The following is a 16,962-nucleotide window of genomic DNA, read 5'->3' as shown; positions in this document are numbered from 1 at the left end:
ACGGAGGTCTAATTTGGTAAAGACAGTGGCATGTATGAGACGGTCCAATAGGGGTGTGATTAGTGGACTGGGGTAGCGTTCTTTCTTGGTGATGGCATTGGGTCTGCGGTAGTCCACACAAGGCCGTAAGTCACCCTCCTTCTTGGGGACAAAGAAAATGGGACTCGCCGCCGGGGATGTAGAAGGACGTATCTGGCCCAGACGGAGGGACTTTTTAATGTACTCTTTGAGGGCTAGATCTTCAGTAGGAGAGAAGTGGTAGATACGACCTGTGGGGATAGTGCTGTCTGGAACCAGATCTATCGGGCAGTCGTATGGGCGATGTGGCGGTAAAACTTCTGAGTAACCATGGTCGAACACTTCTAGATAGTCTTGATATTGGGCCGGAATGAGTGTGGAGACCAGTCCAACCGTGTGGTGTTCTTTGAAGGGGGCAAGGGAATCCTCTAGAGATAATTGAGCCATGACCCCCAATGCTTGAGCGGGTGTCTCAATAGTGGTGGCTGCGGTTAGACAGAAATGTTGACAGAGATCGGATTCAAAATGCACCGAACCCTCTTTCCAGTCAATTAAGGGGTTGTGCTCCCGTAGCCAAGGTATTCCGAAAATTACACCGAACTGGGGCATTGAGATGAGATCGAAACTCAGGGTCTCCGTGTGTATAGCCTGTATGGTCAAGAGCATCGGGGCGGTCTGCTGTCTGATTTGTCCGGAAACCAGAGCAGTCCCATCCACTGCCTGTACTGGTTCCAGCCGGGTTTTGGCTAGCAGAGGTAGGTTCAGGGTTTGGGCCAGTGTGATGTCCATATAATTACCTGTAGCCCCGGAATCTATAATAATTGTAACTGGGTGTGAGATGTCAGGTGTGGGTTGTAGAATGGCTTGCACATATATGGGTCTGATGCGGCCGAAAGCAAACACAGGGTTCGGGGTATGACAGGGAGCGCTCAACCCAGTCCCCGAGTCTAGGGTCGACCACTCCGAAAACCCGATAGTTTTAGCTTGGGGCGACGAGGACACTCCTTCATGTAATGGCCAGGTAGACCACAATAATAGCAAGCATTGTCCTCCCTCCTACGTTCCCTTTCTATGGGTGTGATCGGGCTCCTGATGCCCCCGATTTGCATGGGTTCGGAACTGGTGTTTGAGGGGCCCGAGGTGGAAGGAGATGGGACAATGGTGTGCAGGAGATCGGCCTCCGCCCTACGTTCAGAACGTCTAGCGTCCAATTGCAGAGTTAAATCGACTAGATCATGGTAAGAGGTCGGTAATGAGGGAACAACCGCAAGGGTATCCTTCATGGCGTTGTTTAAGCCGCGATAATACACAACGGCTTTTTTGGATTCAGGCCAGGAAGTCTCGGCTGCAAGCTGATTAAACTTAGTAATGTATTCGATCAAAGACCCCCTACCCTGCCCCAGATCCAGGAGTTCCAGGTCTCGGGACTGGACCTTTTGGCGCGTGTCGAACACTCGTGACATCTCAGTGACCAACAAATCAAAGTCGTAAAGGGCTGGGTTGTTGTTTTCCAGGAGTGGATTGGCCCAGGCAGCAGCAGTGCCTGCTAAATGAGAAAGAGTAAAAGCTGCCTTAGAGGTGGAGTCTGGAAAAGCCATGGGTCTACACAAAAAATGCAATTTGCATTGATTCAAGAAGGTTCTAAACATGCCGGGATCCCCATGATACCTCTCAGGGGCAGCCAAAGGAAAAGGAGAGGGCAGTACTACGGGGACGGGGTTAGGAAGGGGTGGAACGGGAGGTTGGAACGGGGCGAGGGGCCTGGTGGGGTATCCCCAAACTCAGCATCTGAGCGTAGAGGATGTCTAGCACTCTGGATGGTATCCAAGCGTTGGTGAATGGCTGTATTAGCTGCGGCCATGTCCGCACGTAACACGGTTATGGCCTGAACCATAGTGGTCAAGGGGGCATCCGCAGCTCCCTCCATAGCTACACGACAGGATGGCTTCACAGTCTGTTGTGTCTTGACTGTCGTGTAGCCGAAGAGTCCTCTGTCCACAAGTGCCGCACAGAGAGAATCAGAGTCACTCTCTGTGCTGCCTTTGAGGCCACAGGTGGGAGATGTTCTTTCCGGAACTGCGGTACTCGTGGAACCCTGAACCACTGTAAAGGAAACACTGGTTAAGTGTCAAGCCAAAACAGTATCAACAACCAATCAACAAGTAAGTGGGACGGTCTTACCAAAAGGTGTCTGTGGAGTGGCGGTTTAACCTATGGGAATGTTCCGAGACTCAGCAAAGCTGTTCTTCCAGAATGTATGTATCCCAGAAAGGTTGCAAGTGCCAGGCCCACCTGATGCCAGAATCCGCACAAGCAGGGCGGAACGTAGAAGGAGTCCGTGAAGCAGTCCGTGGTCGTAATAATGATCCAAAAGCAAGTATCAAAGCCAAGGGTTATCCGTTGCCAGTCCGTGAAACAAATCCGAGGTCAAGATCCAAAAGGTGTGAAACAAAAGGTATGTAGCGCCGTACAGGAATCCGAAGAAACAGCTGTGAAGCACCGAAGCCCCGCAACAGAGCCGTTTAAATACTGGTGCTGCTAATTCCTCCCAGTCACATGACCCGTGAGCGCATCACGTGAGTGTAGTCCAGAAACACGTGAGCGGAAGGCGGCGGTCATGTGACGCGGAAGAAGTCAGTCTAGCAGCCGCCACGGAAGACGCCAGGGAGGTCGACATCTCCACGTGCAAAGAGCATGGCGACCCAAGCTTTGTGGCAGTCGGCGCTGTGGCAAGTGGGGCGAAGAGACAACCTGTGAGTCCTGGAACCAGGCAAGAGGGCGAGGGGTGTTCGGGGCACGGGGATGAGGAATGGGACCCCCAGAGGGAGTGGAGTTCATGACAGAGCCCCCCCCAAAGGCCGACGGCCCCGTGGGCACGAGGGATGGTCCTTATGAAACCGTGCCACCAAACGGGGAGCCTGGACATCAGTAGCCGGGACCCAGGACCGCTCCTCGGGGCCATACCCGGACGAATCAACAAGGTACTGGAGACGCCCCCTAGAGATACGGGAAACCAGAATGGTAGAGACCTCAAAAACATCCGGAGTGGATAGGGACACCAGGGCCCCAGGAGAGCGAAGCCGTGTGGGAGCGGGACAGGGCTTGAGCAGAGAAACATGGAAAACAGGGTGAAGCCGCCAGGAACCTGGGAGAGCAAGTCGATAAGACACAGGGTTGATAACTCGAGTAATCGTATAGGGACCCACAAAGCGAGGTAGAAGCTTGCGACAACCCACCAAGTGCAGATGTCGGGTGGATAACCAAACGCGGGATCCCACAGTATACAACGGGGCCATCACCTGTTTCCTGTCCGCCTGCGCCTTCATAGACGCCTGGGCTTCGACAAGATGAGTCGACACCCGAGCGTGAACGGAGGCCAGGTCCCTAACACATGCAAGGGCAGCTGGATTGGCAGAAGTAGGCAAATCCGTGAAGGGCAAAACACGAGGGTGCTGACCATAAAGCACGTAGAACGGGGAGAAACCAGTGGAAGAATGGACAGCGTTGTTGTTCGTTAATTCCGCAAGATGCAGTACGCTCAACCACGAAGACTGCAGCGTCTGACCGTCCATCTCAGCGTGATATGCTGAGGAGAAACGAACGTCCATACCGAGCAACCTAGTCAGGGCCTGCCAGAAACGTGAAGTGAATTGTGAACCCCTGTCCGAGATGAAAACCGAGGGAAGCCCGAAAAGACAAAAGACATTCTCAAAGAACAACTGGGCCAGTGTAGGCGCCGAGGGAATGCCTTTACAAGGGATAAAACGAGCCATCTTGAAAAGGAATCGATGACCACCCACAAGGTATCGAAGCCCCGGATCCGGGGTAGGTCAGTGACAAAATCCATGGTCAAGGTGTGCCACGGTTTGGGAGGAACAGGTAAAGGAAGTAAGAGACCCACAGGGCGACCCCTATGATGCTTACACTGTGCGCAAACTGCACATGCGTTGACGTAAGATTCAACATCCTTTCTCATAGACGGCCACCAGCACCACCTTCTAAGCAGCGCCAAAGTGCGTTTCTGCCCAGGATGACCATGAACCGGGGAGTCGTGGGACCATTCCAAGGCCATCTTGCGGGTGTCTACCGTAGGCATGAATAGACGATCAGAAACAAAGGGGAGACCATCGTGAACCACCAAATCCCAATCGGACCACTGGCCTGTGTGTGAAGTAACCCAACCCCGTATCGCGTCAAGTAAGGGCAGAGTTGGAGTACACAAACAAACCACTTTGCCGACGTCCAGAAGGGTGTCTGGAAACGTCGGCAAGGCCACCCCCCCAGGGGAACGTGATAAGGCATCGGCTTTACCATGGGTATTACCCGGGCGATGTTTGATCACAAAGTCGAAGGTCGCAAAGAAGAGATGCCACCTGACCTGCCTGCTGTTGATACACTTCAGAGAAGCCAGATCTGTAAATTCTGGTGATCAGAATAAACCGTGACACGGTGCTTAGCACCCAAGAGGTGATGCCTCCAAACGCGGAAGGCATCCATGACCGCCAGTAGTTCCTTTTCGGTCACGGTATAGTGGGATTCGGCATCTGTGAATTTACGGGAATGGAAGGCCACAGGGTGAAGGCGACCTGAGGTAGGGCAAGTCTGTGACAATACAGCACCTAAGGCAAAGGATGAAGCATCAGCTTCTACTATGAATAGCAGTTCTGGGTCTGGGTGCTGTAAGATGGGAGCAATAGTGAATGCTGTCTTTAAAGCCTCGAAGGCCTGTTGATGTGTGTCCGTCCATAGAAAAGGTGTGCGAGGGCTAGTCAGAGAAGTGAGGGGAGCCACCAAAGAAGAAAACCCTGCGATAAATCGCCTGTAAAAGTTAGCGAAACCAAGGAAAGACTGGAGTGCCTTCAATGAATCGGGGACCGGCCAATCCAGCACTGCGCGAACCTTGGAATTGTTCATGGCTAGTCCTCCCGACGAGATGTGAAAACCAAGAAACTCTACGGAATCGGCATGGAACTGGCACTTCTCGGGTTTGGCAAACAAGGAGTGCGTCCGTAGGCGAGACAATCCTTCCCTGACGTGCTGTACGCGGTCCTTCATGGTCTGGGAGAATATCAGGATGTCATCCAAGTAGACCACCACAAAAACGTCCAGGATGTCAGAAAAGATATCGTTCATGAACCTCTGGAACGTGGACGGAGCGTTGAACAAACCGAACGGCATGACCGTACATTCATACAAGCCATAGCGAGTACAAAAGGCGGTCTTCCATTCGTCCCCGGAACGCACACGGACCAGATTGTAGGCACCGCGGAGGTCTAATTTGGTAAAGACAGTGGCATGTGTGAGACGGTCCAATAGGGGTGTGATTAGCGGAATGGGGTAGCGGTCTTTCTTGGTGATGGCATTGAGTCTGCGGTAGTCCACACAAGGCCGTAAGTCACCCTCCTTCTTGGGGACAAAGAAAATGGGACTCGCCGCTGGGGATGTAGAAGGACGTATCTGGCCCAGACGGATGGACTTTTGAATGTACTCTTTGAGGGCTAGATCTTCAGTAGGAGACAAGGAGTAGATACGACCTGTGGGGATAGTGCTGTCCGGAACCAGATCTATCGGGCAGTCGTATGGGCGATGTGGCGGTAAAACTTCTGATGAACCATGGTCGAACACTTCTAGATAGTCTTGATATTGGGCCGCAATGAGTGTGGAGACCAGTCCAACCATGTGGTGTTCTGTGGAGGGGGCAAGGGAATCCTCTAGAGATAATTGAGCCATGACCCCCAATGCTTGAGCGGGTGTCTCAATAGTGGTGGCTGCGGTTAGACAGAAATGTTGACAGAGATCGGATTCGAAATGCACCGAACCTTCTTTCCAGTCAATTAAGGGGTTGTGCTCCCGTAGCCAAGGTATTCCCAAAATTACACCGAACTGGGGCATTGAGATGAGATCGAAACTCAGGGTCTCCCTGTGTATAGCCTGTATGGTCAAGAGCATCGGGGTGGTCTGCTGTCTGATTGGTCCAGAAACCAGAGCTGTCCCATCCACTGCCTGTACTGGTTCCGGCCGGGTTTTGGCTAGCAGAGGTAGGTTCAGGGTTTGGGCCAGTGTGATGTCCATATAATTACCTGTAGCCCGGGAATCTATAATAATTGTAACTGTGTGTGGGATGTCAGGTGTGGGTTGTAGAATGGCTTGCACATATATGGGTCTGATGCGGCAGAAAGCAAACACAGGGTTCGTGGTATGACAGGGAGCGCTCAACCCGGTCCCCGAGTCTAAGGTTGAGCACTCCGAAAACCCGATGGTTTTAGCTTGGGGCGACGAGGACACTCCTTCACGTAATGGCCAGGTAGACCACAATAATAGCAAGCACTGTCCACCCTCCTACGTTCCCTTTCTATGGGTGTGATCGGGCTCCTTATGCCCCCGATTTGCATGGGTTCGGAACTGGTGTTTGAGGGGGCTGAGGTGGAAGGAGATGGGACAGTGGTGTGCAGGAGACCGGCCTCCGCCCTACGTTCAGAACGTCTAGCGCCCAATTGCAGAGTTAAATCGACTAGTTCATGGTAAGAGGTCGGTAAATGAGGGAACAACCGCAAGGGCATCCTTCATGGCATACTTTAAGCCGCGATAATACACAACAGCTTTTTTTGGTTCAGGCCAGGAAGTCTCGGCTGCAAGCTGATTAAACTTAGTAATGTATTCGATCAAAGACCCCCTACCCAGCCCCAGATCCAGGAGTTCCAGGTCTCGGGACTGGACCTTATGGCGCATGTCGAACACTCGTGACATCTCAGTGACCAACAAATGAAAGTCTTAAAGGGCTGGGTTGTTGTTTTCCAGGAGTGGATTGGCCCAGGCAGCAGCAGTGCCTGCTAAATGAGAAAGAGTAAAAGCTGCCTTAGAGGTGGAGTCTGGAAAAGCCATGGGTCTACACAAAAAATGCAATTTGCATTGATTCAAGAAGGTTCTAAACATGCCGGGATCCCCATGATACCTCTCAGGGGCAGCCAAAGGAAAAGGAGAGGGCAGTACTACGGGGACGGGGTTAGGAAGGGGTGGAACGGGAGGTTGGACGGGCGAGGGGCCTGGTGGGGTATCCCCAAACTCAGCATCTGAGGGTATAGGATGTCTAGCACTCTGGATGGTATCCAAGCATTGGTGAATGGCTGTATTAGCTGCAGCCATGTCCGCACGTAACACGGTTATGGCCTGAACCATAGTGGTCAAGGGGTCATCCGCAGCTCCCTCCATAGCTACACGACAGGATGGCTTCACAGTCTGTTGTGTTTTGACTGTTGTGTAGCCGAAGAGTCCTCTGTCCACAAGTGCCGCACAGAGAGAATCAGAGTCACTCTCTATGCCGCCTTTGAGGCCAATGGTGGGAGATGTTCTTTCCGGAACTGCGGTACTCGTGGAACCCTTAACCACTGTAAAGGAAACACTGGTTAAGTGTCAAGCCAAAACAGTATCAACAACCAATCAACAAGTAAGTGGAACGGTTTTACCAAAAGGTGTCTGTGGAGTGGCGGTTTAACCTATGGGAAGGTTCCGAGACCCAGCAAAGCTGTTCTTCCAGAATGTATGTATCCCAGCAAGGTTGCAAGTGCCAGGCCCACCTGATGCCAGAATCTGCACAAGCAGTGCGGAACGTAAAAGGAGTCCGTGAAGCAGTCCGTGGTCGTAATAATGATCCAAAAGCAAGTATCAAAGCCAAGTGTTATCCGTTGCCAGTCCGTGAAACAAATCCGAGGTCAAGATCCAAAAGGTGTGAAACAAAAGGTATGTAGCGCCGTACAGGAATCCGAAGAAACAGCTGTGAAGCACCGAAGCCCCGCAACAGAGCCGTTTAAATACTGGCGCTGCTAATTCATCCCAGTCACATGACCCGCGAGCGCATCACGTGAGTGTAGTCCAGAAACACGTGAGCGGAAGGCGGCGGTCATGTGACGCGGAAGAAGTCGGTCTAGCAGCCGCCACGGAAGACGCCAGGGAGGTCGACGTCTCCACGTGCAAAGAGCATGGCGACCCAAGCTTTGTGGCAGTCGGCGCCGTGGCAAGTGGGGCGAAGAGACAACCTGTGAGTCCCGGAACCGGGCAAGAGGGCGAGGGGTGTTCGAGGCACGGGGATGAGGAATGGGACCCCCAGAGGGAGTGGAGTGCGTGACAAAACCTAACACAAACAAAATATGAAACAGATGATTTTCGGCAAAAGACCAACAAACCCACATCGCTTTCCTGACCTGAAGAAATCAGGACTTACATTCAACTCAAATACCTCTGACTTTTCATAGACATTGCCCCCCACTCAAGCCACAGGTAAAGGCTGCCCTGCAACCTGGGAGTGGGCTAGGTAGCTCTCCCCCCGACCTTTTCGGTCGAGCCCTGTGCTACCTGTGTCATTTATTCCATGGTGGTGCTCTCAGGTGGAAGGTCTGTCGTGGCTTTAGGACCCCTTGTGTGGACGGGTACCAGGATCTGACAGTATGGCTCGCAAGAGCGAAGAAAGAATGAGTACAGAGTTGGGGAAATGAACCGGTCCATTTATTTATGCTACTGAGCAGTATTGCCTTCCATTCGCCATCTTGTATGTAAAAAAAAAAGACAATCCAGCAAGAAGCGTGTGTGTCTCACATTTGAATTGAGTATTGGGTCAAGGCCCCTTCTCTCCCGTTCGTTTGCATTGCAATGACATCCAAAGATAGAGTTCCTGTTTTTTTTTTTTGGTTAAAACAAAAACACAGGCCGTTGCAGAGGTGATGCATTTGTTAGGTTAACCCCATGTGTTTTCCTGCTAGCTTTCAATACAACAGGGATCTGCTCCTCAAAGATGTCAACTCCACTCTCAAAAACACCCTCAAAAGTATCTCTGGAAACTGCTCACGACTTTACATTTCTCCTCTTCCTTCCCCCTCCCCCTCTCGTCCTAACTCTCCCTCTTATTTATTTATTTGCATTTTATAGGAATATGTCTCTTAGTTGCATATATTTATAACGCGCTTATTACCTGGAGGTTTCCAAGCGCGGACTGGGGATCGAACCTGTGTTGCTTCGTTTCGTCTTGTTTCCAAGGCGAGCATTTTGCCACTGAGCTTCCGCTATGACTAGGGACTGGTCCCTTCAGAGTCACTCGGGGGCCAGACCAACCCCTTCAAGTCCCCCCTGCATCCTTTTCCAGCACTTGCCCACAGCCCCCTTTTCCCGGACTAGCCCAACTGGGTCCGCTCTGCCCACCGCACTCATCCTCCTTTTCCCCCTCTTCCCCTGGCACTTGCCCCCTTGGCCGACCCAGCACCAGCCTGCCCCCTTCCCTGGGGACACCCCACTCCTACACTTCTCCCTCTACCCACTCACCCCCTGCACTTACCACCTTCTAAAGCACTTGCACGGTAGGATTGTCACAAGGCCAATATAACCGTTTGTGTTGTTCTACTTTGGTGATTCCCATGTTCCCTCCCTCTCCCCCTCCCGATCTTGTCTTGTGGCACCTGGAAACAGGCGCCATACAACTGCCCAATAAATAAATAAAAATCTGCCTTCAGCATTGTAGCAGTCCCCATGGAATAGCGGTGTGTTCCAGTCACCCACCTGTGACGCTGTGCCTACAGATCCTAACTGCATATCTCGCTGCCATGCTCCCGCTCTCACCACTTTCCGATCTACAAATGACATGAGCCTGCCACAGAGGGATGGGCCCTAATCACAGGGGTACTGTGTAGCCCCTAGCAGGTGTTGGGGGCTGCTCCGGATCACCGGGCAGCCCCATGCTCGGGTCGGGTGGCACCCGACAGTATACACTTAGGCGGCGCCCATGCCGCATACTCAGGGGTGGGGGTTCAGCCCACCGCGCTCCAGATCACCGGAGCTCCGCACACGTGGCCAGGTCCACCTAGCCACCACGGCCCCGGCTCTGGGGGCACCCAGGCCGGGGTCGCATCCCCAACCCGCCTCACATGGCTGGGGGACCCACAGGGACGGCGTTGCCCGGCAGGGGCACCGTCCGGACGGCGTTGCCCAGCAGGAGCACCGTCCTTAAGCTGGGCCCCGTCCGTGGGCCCAGCACCTACAGCGCAGCACCAGCATGGTGCAACAGGAACGACGCTGGAGCCAGAATGGGAGTGACTGCTGAGCCGGAAGCAGCTCAGTTCTTTTATTAGGTTGGTCACGTGGCTCAGCCACGTGACCCATTACAACATCTTGGGAGCTACCATGCTCCCAGGAGGGGTCACCATACAACAGCAGGTTTATAGCTCAAATCGCACCCAGCCAAGTAGCTCCCAATTCACAAAAAACAAAGTAGATATTACAAACCCGATATTTTTGGCTTAACATATTCAAAAGGGGTGTGTCTGGAAGAGGGGAAATTACCAGGCAATAAAAAGAGGTTTCCCATTGGCCCTTATAACACCTCTTCTAGCTCCTGCCCTCTCCCACTTCCCTTTTTTTTATCGCCTTTTTGTACAGTGCTCTGTTGCTTGCTAGCTTTCTTCACTCTATACAAATCCCAGCGATACATGCATGTATGCAAATGAGGGAGACACCCTCAAATACACATGCTGCACCCTGATTCACAAAGAGGAGCAAGTTTGCTCGAGTGCATGAATCAGGGTTGGGGCGCTGTTTTTATTTTGTATTTCTTATTATACTTTTCACTTTCCTAGTTCAGGGGGTCGGTCACCCCTGATTTTTTTTCTTTGATCGTGAACCAGGGCATCGTCGCACCCGAAGTGTCATAGGAGCGAAGGGCGTGTGCCACACGTGGGAATCTTTCTGAATCACTATGTCCATGTAATTTGTTTGAGGGTGCATGGTCAGAATGCGCCTATCGTTCTTTAAGCACGCAAATCCCTTAATTTTGGAATGGGCTCCCTGACAGGAGGCTGGAGGCTTGATTGAGGATTCTCAGGAAGTACTGAAGGTTCTGCTTTGCCACTGTAGGGCTGAACGGCCGCTAAAATCTAAATGTAAAAACCCCTACAGCTCAGGGGTGGGCTAAAAATAATTTGAGCACCTGTCAAATGGAGTGTGGGCCTGCCTTTAGAACTACACAGACCAGAATGCTTTGAATCCCACTTATTGTCCAATGGTCGCATCGCTCTGTGCAGTCGGGCCTGTGTCTGTCCTTGGCAGCCAGAGAGCAGGTCACGTGTCAGCGGTCAGGCCCTGCCTGGATTAAGGTCTGGGATTTGGGGATTAGGGCAGAGACTGCTAATTGCAGACCGTGATGACTAATCTTCACACTGGTGGGAAGGGATGCGGCCGGGGGGAGCCCAACCGATGGATCCTGGGGAGAAGAATTAATAATCTGAGGGTAATGGGAGGAAGGAGCAGAATTGAAGGAGTTTCTTCACTTCCTCCTTCCCAGGGACCTCAAACCCCGTGTATCTCTCTCTCTCTCCCTCCTTTTCTGTCCGTCAACCCATCTCTTCGGCTGATTTTCTCCACACCTGTCTCTGACATCATGCCCCTCTCTCTGATCCCTGCCTCCTCTTTCCAGCCATCCTCTCTTCCACTGTCATTCTAACCCTGCTTTGACCTCCTTCTCCTTCTGGTTGGCTCCTTCCCAAACTTTGCTATTCTTCCATCCATTGTTTGTTTTACCCTTCGTCACGTTTTTTTTGCTTTCTCTGGTTGTTTGTGTACGTTTCACATCCATTTAAGCCTTGACATGCAAACTCTCATCCATTGACCTTCCCACTCCCATGTTATCCGATATTTCCTTCTACGCTTTCAGACATTCACTGCCCTGTTTGCTAGAAATGTTTTACTCCTTTTTACTGTTGTTAAATTGCGCTCTCTGTTTCACTCCTATTTACTATCGGCCTAGTTTAATCTTTTTATAAATCCTAGAAGTCCTGTATTACACCCCTGTCTCCTGCATTCCTCCTGTCCCGTCCAGTTCTCCCAGGAAGCCCCGCCCCCGGCTTGCGGGCGGTTGATCGGCAGGAGAATGGGAGCATTTCACTCACACGCGAAGAAGGTAGGTCCTTCCCTTGTCTGCCCATTGGTTATCTTTCAGGGTGTGCCCGCGTGCCACGTTCTGTTACTATTGTTTCTAGTCTTATTCAGAGAACACAAACCGGAAGTGCGTCCGGCTGAGACTTAATGGGCCCAACTCTCGAAAGTTCTATGGCGCAAATGAAGGCAGGCTAGTGCAATACTCGTCACGTGTGCCAGAATTACCAGACCCTATTCACGAAAAAGGGCATAAAACGCACACATAGAATAATTTTCTTCGCCACCTGCATTTAAAACTGCATTTTTAATTAAAAAAGTGGATGCTTTTTGAATTGCCCAGAATTTCAAAGCATCTGTTTGGGACAGACACAGAGGAAGCCGCAGTGCACAACGGGGTCATTTAAGACACGTTCATGCATTTCTTTCAAGCTGAGCGCCAGTATGAACTGATGCTGTTCCACTAGCATTTACAATCCCTCGTGCAAGAAGAGGGAGATGCTTTTAACATTTTTTTGACTTTTCCCAATTACTGGTATTTGGAGCCAATTATACTTTAGTGTCTGAGTGTGCTCCAGACACTGATTTATGCAAGGAAACTGTCCCGCGCATTATTGCCTTCCCGAAGTGGTGCTACCCATTTCTGAAATCACACAAGTAAAAAAAAGCTAACCCTCTGTGCTTTTTATGTTTGCCTACTTTTTTGAGAGTTGGGCCCAATATGTACTGTATTGCATTGTATTTGGTTATTTATATAGCGCGCTTTCCCCATTTGTACGGCCTCAATGCGCTTTGTGGTTGGAACGCCCTTGGTGACCGTGGTCAATGTGCTGGAAGTTCTAAGAGTTTTAGATTAGAAGATGCATGTGTGAATTTTCGGAGGTCTAGGACTTATGTGGCTGGCTAGGCTTGACAAAGCAGCCCAAAAAGGTCAGGCATGTGGGTGGGCGCTGTTGGTGGTTTACGATAGATTGCTATTGTTGAGAGAGTCGATGTGTGGCCAGTTGTACTAAATTTCTTTTCGTTGGTATTCGCTGTATGCTAGTGGCAGAGGTGTTGAGGTATGTCAGATGTTTCAGTGTGGACGGCTATATGCTCTGCTAGACCAGATGAGCATAGCCATAGTTGCATTCTGCGGTGCATGGATGTTTGGCCGTGCCTGCGGCCTGCGTCCATAGAGGTCGTGTGAGGTATACATACCGTAGGCTTTGAAATTCTTTGGCTGGATCGATCTTTGTCCAGTGTGGACGGTGTGGTCTCATTGTTCATGGTATCTCCGGTGCAAAGGTCTGAGCAGTGAGGGCTGGTGAGTTTATTCCAGTGTGCCCCAACAAAAGCTCCTGGCTTCCCTCGTGTATTGGGTAGGAATGTTGTTGTGCATGGGACGACAGTATGTCAGGTGAGCCGCAGCAAATGCTGCCAGCCTCTGTGATTGTAGTCAGTCCAAGGGAATGTTGGGTTTGGCAGTGTGGTTCCGAGGGGGGAGGATTCAGGGGGATATTATGCGAAGAGCCAGGATTTTAGGGCCTTTCTGAATTTCAGGTGGTTTTCAGTGTTGCAAACGTGTAGGCGTAGGGATTTCCAGATGATTGGCGCTTGGACGGAGAAGGAGGATCCGCCCGACTGGAGGAGTTGTGAGGTGGGACCACTAGACGGAATGCTGTGCAAGATCTAAAATTCCTTGAGGGCTGGTAGGGAAAGATTTTGTCTTGAAGGAATTCCGGACTGGTGGTGTGGACGGCGCAGTGAGTGATGCACATGGCTTTAAAGTTAGTGCGTCGACGAATCAGGAGCCAATGAGGACTTTTAGCGTAGGGCTGATGTGTTCTCTGGCGGGTAAGTTAATGAGCAGACGTGCTGCCGCATTTTGGTTTCTTTGTTTCCTTAGTTGAGATTCCGGAGCGCCTCGGTAAAGGCAGTTTGCATAATCTAGGCGGGACAGGATGATGGAGTTAATGGCTGAGAAACGGTGGTGATAGGTGAGGTAAGGGAAAATATGCCTGAGAATCTGTAGATGGAAGAAACAGGTTTTAGATACAGTAGTGGTGTGTTGGTTGAGGGATAAATCTGAGTCCAATGTGCATCCAAGGTTTTTTTTACCACGTTAGAGTTTGCTGGTGCCTGTCCTAGGGGTTGAGGCCACAGAATCGGTTGGGGCAAGAGGGCTGTGTTTCGTGCAGACTAGGATTTCAGTTTTACCAGGATTGAGGATGAGGTGGTTTGTTGTCCTCAAGTGGTCAATATCCGAGAGGCATGACGATAGGTCCGGACTGCCGGAGCCTTGAGATTTTGGGATTTTGAGGATGATCTGGGTCTGGCTGTCACCTGCGTAGTTGTAGCAGGTAAGATTGTATGAGCAGACGATTGCGGGAAGGGGTTTTAGGTAGAAGTTGAAAATTAGTGGGCATAGGGATGCTCCTTGTGGGACGCCTTTCCTTATTGGTCATGCTGATGTGGATGTGAACTGTTGGAGGTGCATGATTTGTGATAAGTGGAGATCCATAAGAGGCTGTGTTTCTGATTCCTAGTGTTTGTAGTCTGTCTAATTGATGGTGTGATCGATGGTATCGAAAGCTGTGGAGAGGTCCAGCCGGATGAGTACAGTGCAGCCTTCTGCGTCGGCTGTTCTTTTTAGGTCAACCTAGATGGAGGCTAGGGAAGATTCTGTTCACCTAGGTGGCCTGAAGCCTGATTGTGAAGGGTCTAGGAGGTTGACGGCTTCTGCAAAATGGCCAAGTTGTCTGTATGCCGTGCAGTCCATGAGTTTGGCGATGAAACGTGTGTTGGAGATAGGCCGGTAATTATGGGGAAGGAGTGGGTCGACTGTCGGTTTTTTGAGGATGGGTTTGATGTAGGATGTTTTTAGGGCTTTCGGGAAAGATCCTGATGAGAGTAAGTGGTTGAGAATTGTGCGTGCGACACTACATGCACAGGTTGACGGTAGGATGTTTTTGAGGAGTGAGGGTGGGCATGGGTCCTCAGGGGAGCCTGAAGGTTGGCTATCTGCTACGAGCGAGAGGAACTCTAGTGTGATGGGAGTGAATGAGTCAGGGATTTGTATCGAGGGGGGGGGTTTGAAGGTCGGTCAGTGGGAGGGTGGATGACGGGGAATTTGTTTTAGTTTAGAGATGATGGCAGAGCGTCTGTCATTAGCAGCATTATGGAAGTGCAGAGATTAGGTGTCACATAGGGCTTGGGAAACTGCAATTCTACAACGTTGTCTAACTCCAGGCCTCGAGGGCCAGAATCCTGACATGTTTTCAGGATATCCCTCATATTGTGGGGCTGGCGGCGGCCACGCGGCCGGACACACAGGTGCTGGGGGGCCCATCACCATGTTGGTGTGTCGGGATCACCCGGATTTACTTGGTTGCAGGGCAGGACCCTGTAAGGCTGTGGGGACACAGCCTGAGCGCCGGAGCACCCCAGACTCATCCTGGATGATGGGTGCGTGGGCTGGACCCAGGGAACCAGGCTGGTCTGGGGGCCCCAGACCAGCATAGACCTGCAGGACCGTGATCACACAGTGTGAGCCTGAAGGCCCAGAATGAGAGACGGAGACAAAAGATGTTCCATGGTTGGAGTCTGCAGCAGTTCAAATGCACGGGCCTGCAGTTCCTCATTTTATTAGCCATGGCCCATCTTAAAAGGGCATTACACGTTGGGAGGGACCCACAGCTTAAAAGGGCAATACACATAGGAGAGTCACACATCACACTCCTCCTTTTCCAAAAGGAACTAAACAAATGTTGCTGAGACATACATATTAACACACTCTAAACATACTCAGCGGGTGACAATCGTGGCTAGTGAATCGCCGGTAGAATGGTGGCAGTTCTACCACATTTTACAAGACCCTTTATTAACCTGGGGTAAGTGGAACTTCAACCACTGAATGAAGCCATTGCTAGCTGCTGGAACCATTTAGAGCATGCCTACAAACTACGGGAGCACAGCTTCACATCAATTTAACTGGGACCACTTTAAGCATACACTCTATATGGAGCCTCACAGGATTTAAACACGTTTGCTAAGTCTCTTCCGAGCACTTGCAGTACTGCAGGAGACCAGTTAACCTGTGCATTCAGGATAGTAATTTCCATGGGTCCAGGTCCGTTGATGGTACAGTTCAAAGGTCGGCAAAGCGGCACCAGGTAGCGCCATGGGCCACATCGGCTTAGTCCCTTGATGTTGGGACAGGCAGCTAGACGCTGGTAGCAGGTAGTTTAGGTTGTGCCACATTCAGGCTCAGTCAGTACCTTGATGTTGGGGCAGGCAGGGAGACGGCGGGAGCTGTAACCCTTGCTTGCTCATAGCACTTCTTCTGGGTGGTGGGTTTGAGGGCTGCGAGGCGTTAGTTGGCCGGACATAGATGACACGGTGTCTGGGCCACTTCTTCTCCCCCACGCAGGAGTCACTGCTGTTGATGGGGCCGCAGCAGTCCTGGCCAGTGTCATCTTCCCTTCTCTCAGGCAAGACGATAGGGCAGGTGATGTCCAGTTCGTGAGTGGCAGGAATCGCACCCAGGGCCACGTTGGTCTGGTCCATGGATGGCGGGCCCAGTAGGGCGCACCCTAATGGCACAGTGTTGGGGTCACTTGCAGGGCAAGCTGAGTGACACCGGTGGCAGGGCGTTGAGGCCCCTTGCTACTTAGTTCTCTCCCCCAGGCAGGAATGTGGGCTGGAGGCTGCCAGTAGCAGAGGATGCACACCAGTGGTGGGGTGACACTAGTGGTAGGTCTGTGGGCAGGGCGCTGCCCGTAGCAGAGGGCATAATCCAGTGGAAGGGTGACACTGGGGGCAGGGTGTCGCTGGTGGAAGGGTGTTCAGGCCACTTCTTTATTCAGCTCACGCAGGCAGGAGTAGTTGGCATTGCACTGCCAGCGGTAGAGGGCGCACACCAGTGGTAGGGTGACACTATGTACTGGTGTGGGGTGAGGCACGACCAACGTGCATGGCGCAGCAAGAAGAGGCCAGAGATGGAGCAATGCTTCATACGTCCTCTTTATTTCTTAACATGAACAAACTTCCCCT

The 16,962-nt window shown here is 51.6% G+C and overlaps 1 protein-coding gene across 1 annotated transcript in view; it reads left to right on the top strand.

Moving 5' to 3' along the window:
* The first annotated feature begins 11,208 nt into the window (after positions 1-11,208).
* LOC138521025 (protein FAM107B-like) overlaps positions 11,209-16,962 on the top strand; it is a 134,340-nt gene continuing 128,586 nt past the window's right edge. Inside the window, exons 1-2 of the mRNA XM_069633533.1 lie at positions 11,209-11,284; positions 11,873-11,953. Of these exons, the coding sequence (XP_069489634.1) occupies positions 11,924-11,953 (30 nt within the window). The 5' untranslated portion in view covers positions 11,209-11,284; positions 11,873-11,923. The remainder of the gene's footprint in view (positions 11,285-11,872; positions 11,954-16,962) is intronic.

Source organism: Ambystoma mexicanum, chromosome 13 (assembly GCF_040938575.1).
Source record: "Ambystoma mexicanum isolate Mex_15411 chromosome 13, UKY_AmexF1_1, whole genome shotgun sequence".
NCBI classification, from domain to species: domain Eukaryota; kingdom Metazoa; phylum Chordata; class Amphibia; order Caudata; family Ambystomatidae; genus Ambystoma; species Ambystoma mexicanum.
The sequence above is the reverse complement of the archived record's forward strand: the minus strand, read 5'-3'. Positions and strand labels throughout refer to the sequence as shown.